At 46.6% G+C, this 10,730-nt stretch overlaps 1 protein-coding gene across 1 annotated transcript in view; it reads right to left on the bottom strand.

Annotated features, from left to right (window-relative positions):
• RASEF (RAS and EF-hand domain containing) overlaps window positions 1–3,411 on the bottom strand; it is a 72,038-nt gene extending 68,627 nt beyond the window's left edge. The window contains exon 1 of the mRNA XM_085846376.1: window positions 2,589–3,411. Coding sequence (XP_085702502.1) covers window positions 2,589–2,950 — 362 coding nt within the window. The 5' untranslated portion in view covers window positions 2,951–3,411. The remainder of the gene's footprint in view (window positions 1–2,588) is intronic.
• Between the last annotated feature and the right edge of the window lie 7,319 nt (window positions 3,412–10,730).

Below are 10,730 nucleotides of genomic sequence, written 5' to 3' on the forward strand. Positions count from 1 at the left end.
CCAGGCTTTGGAAGGAAAAAAGGGGAGGGGGAATAACAAGGATGAACAAAACGAATGAGGAGGTTCCACAGGTGGGATAAGAGTTATATGTCACCACAAAGAGGATGAGATCTCCACAGGACATAAGGTTGAACCACCACCCGAAAGGAACAATGTGCAAATGTCCAAGTGGCTTAGCACACAGATTTATTTCAACAAATTTCAGACTTAAGTTTTCATCATTGGCGATGTAAATCAGGCGATTCTATCTGAAGCAAACAAGACATCTTGCAGCACTTTGAAGGATATGAATAAAAGTACAGTAAGTGGCAATCATGAAAAACAGAAGAAGAAATACTGCACTGTAAGAGTAATGAGTCTGGAAAGCCGAGTGGAGGAGAGAGTAAGTAGTTGTGTGGGGGCGAGGGGGGGCTCTGCTGCTCTACAACTACTTACTTAAACCCTGGCAAGAACCCCATATATGTGGGGTTTCAGTACTGGTATCAAGAAACCTGAATTTAGCTTAAAGGGTTCAATTCAGCTCACTGATCTTGGTTTAAAAAAAAAAAGTTTCACGGGATCTTTGATGTCCACAAAAAAAAAAAATAGGGTAAAGCTGATTTAACGTCCCCTTTGAAGGAAATCATGCTCCGTGGACCATGATCCACAGCATGCTGAAAATGAACTTCCCTGGCTACAATTCTGTTTCATCCCACTGATGGTCCACATGCAGAAGGTCACAAGGAGTGAAAACATTCCAGAAATACCTCGAATATAAAGGGCCCAACCGGACGATTCGTTCACAGATTTCAAAGCAATATAACCACAGCCCTCATTGAATAGGATCTAGAAAATGGTCTTACAAAGGTCTACAAAATGAATTTGTCCAAGTCTGAGACTAGAATGGCGACAATTATGCGATCAAACACTTCAGAAGTGTGTGTATTATATATATATATAAATATTTGAATAAATGAATAAATATATAAATATATAGCTATCATGTGAAGCCTGTAGCGGGGGGGGGGGGGGGTTGCATCGTTTTCTTGGGGCTGATGCAGTGCCCTCAATTACCAATGCACCGGTAGTCCTTTCGCCAAACTCGGAAGTATGAGAGGCTGAATCAACCCACCATGGTGTTAATTCAACGGTTAAAAAGTGGCTCAAACTGAGGACTCTAAGATCTTAAGCCAGGCACCTTAACAACTAAACCAACACTGATACACACATACACAAAACTTTGTGAATGCAAACTTAGGTAGATCATTAATAAATCTAACACACACACACACACACACACACTCTAACACACACACACACACACACACACACACACACACACACACACACACACACACACACACACACACACACACACACACACACACACACACACACACACACACACACACACACACACACACACTTTGTAAACTTTGTGAATGCAAACTTTTGTAGCTCATTAATAAATCTAACACACACACACACACACACACACACACACACACACACACACACACACACACACACACACACACATACCCCCCCCCACACACACACACACACATACCCCCCCCCACACACACACACACACACACACACACACACACACACACACATACCCCCCACACACACACACACACACACACACACACATACCCCCCCACACACACACAAAGTGTCACACATACCCCCACACACACACACACACACACACATACCCCCCACACACACACACACACACACATACCCCCCACACACACACAAAGTGTCACACATACCCACACACACACAAAGTGTCACACATACCCACACACACACACACACACACACACACACACACACACACACACACACACACACACACACACACACAAACACACAAACCCCACCCCCACCCACACACACACACACACACACACACACACACACACACACACACACACACACACACACACACACACACACACACACACACACAGACACACACACTTTGTAAACTTTGTGAATGCAAACTTTTGTAGCTCATTAATAAATCTAACACACACACACACACACACACACACACACACACACACACACACACACACACACACACACACACACATACCCCCCACACACACACACACACATACCCCCCCACACACACACACACACACACACACACACACACACACACACACATACCCCCACACACACACACACACACACACACACATACCCCCCACACACACACACACACACACATACCCCCCACACACACACACACACACACACATACCCCCACACACACACACACACACACATACCCCCACACACACACACACACACACACACACACACACACACACACACACACACACACACACACACACACACACACACACACACACACACACACACACACACACACACACACACACACACACACACACACACACATACCCCCCCCACCCACACACACACACACACACACACACACACACTTTGTAAACTTTGTGAATGTAAACTTTTGTAGCTCATTAAAAATCTAACACACACACACACGTGGCATGACTGAGTGAGGCGGAGGGACGACTCCACTATCCATGCTCGCTCGGGGCGCACACCTGCTCAGCAGCTGCGCGCTTTCTCCCAGGCTCTCCGCAAACTGCTCCCAAGCGAGCAGAGCAGCAGGACCACCTCCGCGCGCCTCCAGTTGGGTTCTGTTGACGTGGGTGCCGGAAGGTCGCTCGATGGAACCGCTCTCCTGGAGGATCCCCGCGATACACCGGAATCCCTGGGTGAACTCGCTGAACGTGATGGTGCCATCGCGATCCGCGTCCAGATTCCGGAAAATCGAATCGACTTGCGACGTCTGAACGTTCAGGTCGCGGCAAATGGTCGCCAATTCATCGTACTCGATCCGACCCGAACAGTTCGTATCCACAGAACTAAAGATCTGCTGCAGGTGCACTTCGTTTTCTCCCATCGTTCCGACTCGGTGACACCTACGTACGTCGCGACTCCCCGACTCGTCCGTCCATTTAGTCTGCTCGTCTGCCCCACGATGAGAGAACTTGACAAGTTGCCCCCCGGGTTCGGTGGAAAGGATATATATTATATATAAACATATATTATATTATATTATATATAAATATATATCTATCCACTCGAAGTTTGGTTGGGAATTAAACTTTTGAAAAAGTTTCGAATTGCGTACAAACTTGAGAAAAGTCTCCAACTTTCCCAACGCGTCACCAACATCCTTCACAACATTCCCTCGGAAGAAGATCAAGACACGCCTTTCAATTCGTGCTTCGTCCCGTTGCTGCTTGCGATGTGGATTGCCGGCTTTAGGACACGACGTAGGAGACGCGCTCACTCCCCGAATCTGTCCTCCTGAAGCTCGTCGCGCAGGTTCCTGTTCGTCTTGTATGTCGAGGGCAAACGCCACGCCTGTAAACGGTGACGGCAGGCTCACTTCACTTCGTTAACGAGTAATTCGAGCCGAGCAGGCTCCAAACACGACGTCATTGTGGGTGGGTAAGTGACGTTCCAGGTAAACTCGGGCAGCACGAGATATCCAGGTAAAGAATGTCAAAACTTTAAAAAAAAGAACTCCGTCACAAACTTAATCTCTGTAAGTTGTCGATACTCGAAAACGGAGAGGTATTGATTCTACCAACTTTGCTCAATCACAAGTTCGTCCCAAGTTTGCGACGATGACTCCACGATCGTGTCGTGCCTTGTGGGCAACACCACGAGGATGATTTAAAAATCCCCCCCTAATTGGGGGATCTAATTTAAAAATTTTCAGCCCATTCTCTAAAATTTAAAAATGTGCCTTAGGGCCAGCCGAGGCTTAATCCGGCTCTGGTCTTCAGCGATTCCACAACACGCGTGTGATGTGAGAGATGAGCGGGGCTTGATACGGGGAGGTTGGCGGTTGCGCTGCCTGCTTGGACTTGTTCAAGTCCTGGATAACAATGGGATAATGAAAGCTTCATTGAAGGGGATTCTTTTGTCATGAAGTTTGTACATAAATCATGTGAATGACAAGCCTTGTGTTGGCTTAATGCTTTCGGTGGATGGCTTAAGATCCCAGGGTCCTAAGGGTGAGCTCGTGTTTTTATCCGTTGAATTAACACCGGGTGGGGCTGACACATATGATGTCATAGGTCACATGGTTTCGCAGCCATATTGGATTTACCATAAAACCCACAAACATCTTTTTTCTCCAGAAGGGCTGGACAGAACGTCGAGAAACTTCACACTAATGTTTCCCAAGCCTTGGGGATACCAGGGTATTCATGAATTATAATTGATGTCACATGGTCGGCAGCCATGATGGATTGAGCGAAAATCTTAAATAAAAAATAAAAATCTTTCTCTTGAACCACTTCATCAATCGACATGAAACTTCACAATTAAGATCTCGTAGTAATGGGGGATATATGTTTTCAATTTCAACCTGATTGGATGCATGGTCTGCCAGGCAGAATTTTATTCTTTTTTGATCCGGGTTCTTTTTTCTTTTTTTTAATTAAGGCTCACTTGGCTGTGCCTGGATGGGTTTGAGGATATAGAAGTGGCAACTGAAACCCGAATGTTATCCTGGTTCCTCCCGATGACAAAATCTTTCCCATCTCTTGTTCAATTATTTGCCTTTTGCTTGTTCGGGTTTCTTCTGATTCCAACGCAGGGCTGTACCTATTTTGGTCTTCCATTTGATTTGAATTGAATTTTTGAATCCCATTCTGAATTTAATTTTTAATAATAATACATGTCCCTGGTCAGAGTCAAGTGTCTGATCAAGGCGGGGTTGCATCAAAGCGGGATGTCTTGGTACCCGGTCATCATTGCCAACAGTTATAAAGTGGCAGTTCTCGTTATGTCTCTCAAAAATTACGTAACACACCAGTACACAGACACCACACAAAGCAAATCCTGGTGAGGGTCTGTAATCTATGATTGCTCTTTTTCTTTTTACTTTTGTGATTCGAAGGAGCCTTGGAAAAAATCCCCATGTTAAGCTATCTAAACACCTCAACACAGATTTTACCCAAGGTAGAAAAAGCCCTTGGGTAGGGGTAGGAATCTTCTTCTTCTTCTTGCATATGGCAGCTTAGCTGGGGGGTAGCTTTCATTTCTTGGAAGCGCGACTGAGTCACTGATGCAGTGCTCCTCCACCAGTACACTGGTACTCATTTCACCAACCTCGGAAAGATGACAGGCTGAGTCAACCCCCTGGTGTATTAATTTAGTGGCAAATGGGGCTTGAACTCAAGACACTCGGATCCCAAGCACCAATGCTAACCACGAAACCAACACCAGGCTTAGGGGGTGGGGGAGGGGGATTAAGTCACTACAACCTACATCATGTGACCCTTAGTCCTCCTGTCAAGTTTGGTTGAGATTGTATAAGTAACGACCAAATGAGAGAGCACGGGCAATTTGATCGGTCGAGATGATATAAAATTTTACCGAAGTACCATGGAACCCCAACATTCGCGGATTCATTGTATTCTCATTTTTTTGTTTGTTTTTTTACACTCAGGACTGGTCTCCTATATCCACCACTGCTGATATTCATTCAACCTGGGAATTCTTCCAAAGAAAACAGCTTTCTCTGATGCACAGATTCATCCCATCTCTTCTTCAATTATCTTACCCATCCTCTCACTCTTGGTCCTCTGAATCCTCTGGCATGGCTATTGCTTTAAAGCAACATGCATTCTGTCCTCCAAGATAAATCCAGCTGAAGGCAAGCTCAAATCATTCCACAAAGCCCACAACAAGTGTGTGTCTACTCTCAGGTTAGCCAGAAAACATCTGTCCAATCTCAAGAATGAACTTTTAAACTTGTCTCCCTCCTCTAAAAGCTGGTGATGCCTTATCAAGTTGGCCTCTGGAGTATGCCCACTTCCATCCCTTCCCTCACTTCAAATGGCACCACAGCCAACTCCGCTCATGAGAAGGATGAATCCCTCAATTCTGTGTTTGCTTCCAAATATTGTGCCCCCATCCACTCTCTTTCTGTTCCCATCCTTTCTAGTCGTACCCAACTGCTCCTGAATTTTGTGTCTTTTGCAACTGCAAAGGGGAAAAAGTTTCGGGAAACCCTCAACTCTCACTGTGCAACTGGTCCAGACGGGATCAGCTCATCAGGTCAGATATGGGAGTATGCGCCAGAGTAGCATGTTGCTGCGTCCACTTTCTGCCGGTACTCCAGGGGCCTCTGTCTGGCCATCCCCCAGGCAGATGCATGGCCCATCCCCATATCCTTGAGATGCCGATCAACGTGGTACAACCATGAGGCACGTGGTCAGCCCATTGGCCTCTTCCACTCACGAGACCCCCGCACTGAGAGAATCTTGTGAGCAGGATCAGCGTCAGGAAAACGAGCCACATGTCCACACAGCCGCAGCTGATGCTCACAGACTATGCAGGTAACAAATCTCATTTGAGTCTCTCTCAGCATCCACGAGTTGGACACAAAGTCCAACCAGCGATAGCCAATTTTTCTCCAAAGAGACCTGGTACCAAAGGAATTAAGTCTCTGTCTCAGACCCTTGGTCAGAGTCCAAGTCTCACATCCATAGAGCAAGACTGGAAGCACCAAGGACCTGAAGACTCAGACTTTCGTCCTCCCGCAAAGGTACCGGCAGCACCACACCCCATGATCCAGTGAATCCATGACTCAGGCCCGACCCAGACGTCGATTGACCTCTGACTCACAGCCAGCAGAGACATGAATATCACTGCCAAGGTAAGTTTAATCCATAATTAAATATTAATTGGAATATCCATAATCCCAGTGGCTCCGACTCCTCATTCAGCACCTCAAGGGCCCCCAAAAAGATATCTAAAGTCTCTGCAAAGATGACAGCATCATCTGTGAAATCAAGGTCAGAGATCTTGACATTCCCAAACGATGCACCGCAGCTTGATCTCTCCGACATCCTCCCTAGAATCCACTCCATGCAAGTGCTGAAAAGTGTGGGGGCCAGTACACACCCCTGACAAACTCCAGTAACAACAGGAAATAATTCAGGGATGGTACCACCACACTTCACAGCACTCTCAGTACCAGAGTAGAGTTCAGACATCAGATCGATCAGCTTTGGTGGCACCCCACGAAGACCAAGAATCCTCCAGTGGGCATCCCGATTCACTGAATCGAATGCTTTACAGAGATCACCATAGATTGCAAGCAGCCCCTGCCAAAACTTTCGTCTGCGTTCGGTGAGGACCCGAAGAGCAAGAATATGGTCAATTGTTGACCTCTTTGGTGTAAAGCCTGACTGCTCTGGACGCTGGTGCTCAAGCAGATGGTGGCGAACCCTATCAAGAATTATCCGAGCAAAGACTTTGCCCGGTACTGAGTGTAGCATCACCCCTCAGTAGTTGTTGCAGTTTTGGCGATCACCCTTCCCTTTCCAGAGAGGGAAACAAGGCCCCTCTTCCAATCAGTTGGGATGATGCCTGTGTTCCAGGCAGAGTACAGAACTGCATGCAATGACATGAGTGCAGCATTTCCACCAGCCTGGAGAAGTTCAGCATGGATGCCACAGATCCCTGGAGCTTTACGCTGTTTCAACCGGTTCACCGCAGCCTGTGTTTCCACAAGCGAAGGTGGATCACAGCTGATTGGAGGGTCAGCAACAGGGATTGTAACACCCCTGACATCCAACTCGACAGCTGGTGGATCAGGTTGGTACAACCGCTCAAGTAACCGGCCCAGCGGGCTTTCACTTCGGACTCCTCTGTCAAGAGTCGACCACTCTCTGCTCTAATTGCAGTACACGGAGGGATGGGCTTGGATGAACGCAATGTGCGTATTCCCCTGTAAGCAGGACGAGAATCCCTTGACCACAGGTGATGCTCTACCCCCTCACAGATTCCTCGCACTTTAGCGCACGTACGGTTTTGCGCCTCAGCTCGCTGAACAGCTCAGCAATTCAGCCTGGCCCTTCAACTATGGTCAATGGTATCCAGTGTCCCTTGAGACAAAATTTTTCTTTGCCCGATGGTGAGTTCCAAGACATCCACCGGCAACATCAAGGAAAGTGGTCTTGAAGGCACTCCACAACTCTTCAGGACCTCCCAAAGCACCCAGACTCCTCAAATCTCCACTCAGTCTGTTCGCAAACTCCTCTGCTATCCTCTCATCCTTGAGCTTGCCAACCTCCAGGCTTTGCTGGGATGGTACCATTCTGCTGGATTTAAAATGCAACTTCAGAGTTGCTATAACAAGCCGGTGGTCAATATTGAGGAACTGAGCACTCCGGTAGACCCTGCAGTTCTGGATCATTCTCCAGCGACCATCAATGAGGACATGGTCAATCTCCTTTTCCACACCACCAGCGTTGGAATACCCAGTCCCGCGATGAGCTTGTGGGCGCTGAAACCATGAACCGGCCATCCTAAGTCCATGACTTCTTGCAAAGTCAAGGAACTGAGTGCTGTTCTGGTTCACAATTCCTGACCCGTGGGAACCGACATCATAACCATCCCTTTCAGTTCCAGTCGATGCATTGAAATCCCCCAAGAATGGAAGTGTATCTTGTCTGGGGCACTGATCAACCACAGACTCGAGCGTGGCGTAAAATGCATCCTTCACGGTGAGATCACTCGCCTCAGTCGGAGCATAAACAGAGACCAGGGAAATGGCACCTAAGGAGTGACGAACCTTCTTCTCATAATACGCTCAATGACCGGTGTTACCTCAATTATTCATTGGAATCAGCTTATTGGACACAGCTACAGCAACTCCTTGAGAATGGTAACCATCAGAGTGACCAGACCAATCATAGGTGTAACCACCCACCATGATCTCGCTGCAATCCGGTCTCCGAATCTCAGAGAGTGCTGCAATACAGAGGTCCAAACGCTTGAGCTCACATGATAACAGAGACAGGTGATCATCCTCTCTTAGGGATAGGACATTCCAGGCACCCACCCGAAGGGACTGCCTCAGGTTAACTCAAGGAGACCGCCGTCTTGTGGACGATACCTCAGCACCACTCCACCACACTCTCCCGCAATCTGACCCGGGAATGTTACCCCGTGGTTTCCCTCTTATCATCAAAGATTGGGGTCCTGAACGCTTTTCCCCAATCCCGTCATCCGGTGAGCTGCCCTGTGAAGCGAAGCTGCACAGGAGGTACTCCCATGGAGTGGGTTTTCAGATTTGTTTGCGTTTTTGTGTTTTGCGGAATGAAGGGTTTTACGGTGGCCGGAGTGCAAATCCTGCCACCAACCTCCTAAGTAGAAGTAACCCAACTGCAGGAGGACGTCCACAGACACAGTTGGGATCAGCTCATGTGTGCTAAAAACCTGCCCTGTGGCTCTTGCACTTTCTCTCAATGCCATTTTCACCCTGTCATTTACCATAGATCATCTTTCATCCGCTTGTAAATCAGCCAACATCACAGCATGAAATAAAAAGGTGCAAAAACGGATCCCCTTAACTACAGACCAATTAGCTTACTTCCAATCATCAGCAAGGTCATGGAATCCATCATTGCAGTTTACATAAAACCATTCCTTTTCTCCAAAGGCCTCATCTCAGATAATCAATTCGGAATCAGACCTGGTCACATTACCTTGGGCCGATCAAGTCTATGGGCCGATCACTTTGCTATCACCAACAGGTCAATGGTCACTCTGTCTCCTTCCACCTCATTTCTGGACCAGCACCCTCTGCCCTCTCTCTGTGCATTGTCCCCCTTATGTATCTGCATGACGCACTCAGTCCACCAGCAACCCTTCCAAGTGAAACTGTCTAAATCCAGAACCACTGCTCACCTCCACTCATTTATTATTTAATTATTTATTTATTTTCCCACCTGCGGAACCACATTCCACACTCTCTTCAATCTCATTCTTTCCTCCATGTGTTCAAGACAGCTGTTCATCACCATCTCAAGTCATCCCCAATCCAAAAACAATATATTTTCCACACCCATTAAACCACACCGCATTACTCCCCAAAATTTTGCTTATCTATCCAAATTTTCCACGCTTTGCATTCTTCCTTACCCCGCATCGCTATGTGCATCCCTTGTTTGTCTGTCTCCGTCTACATTCTCCCTCCTCTCTGGTGTTGGTGTTTCCCTTTTCTCCTGCTGTTCCTTTGTTATATTGTGTCCTGATTTGTTCTTTGTCAGAACTCCTCCATGACCCTAGACCATGCAAAAATTTTTTTTTTTAACCTTTCCCCCCTTTCTCCCTTTGAAACAATGCCCCGCCATTCATGAATTCATAATTCTCAGCATTTTTCAAGAACCTCTACCCCGTGAATGTTTGGGTGTTACTGCTGCTAAAGTAAGATTTTTCGGAAGCACAAACAATGTGATTTGTGCTCCACAGTTTTGAAATATATAATTCAATTGAAATAAAAGAAATGTTTTAATGGCTGCAGAAAATAAATAAATAATTGAATCGGAGGTGCACCTGCCATTGAGGCACCCTCTTTTACACCACCTTAGTGAACACGTTAAATTCGTTATTCGTGCCTATTGTTTGTGTTCTTTATGATGTGTCCCTAAAAACAGTTTCCTGTTTGGAATGATTTTCAATTTTGTTTGACTGCCAGACAAACAGACCAAAATAATTACCTTACTCCTCTGTGTGCATGTACAATCGGGATGAGATTGCACACAATTTGCCAAATTCAGACCTAAAGTACTGCTAAATTGCAGGTTTGTGTTCTGATTCATGTTTCTATTGGTATTCTTTAGTTTCAAAATATAGTATTCAATTGA

Source organism: Eptatretus burgeri, chromosome 11 (assembly GCF_056783735.1).
Source record: "Eptatretus burgeri isolate ZD-2024b chromosome 11, Ebu_testis_v1, whole genome shotgun sequence".
Lineage (NCBI taxonomy): Eukaryota > Metazoa > Chordata > Myxini > Myxiniformes > Myxinidae > Eptatretus > Eptatretus burgeri.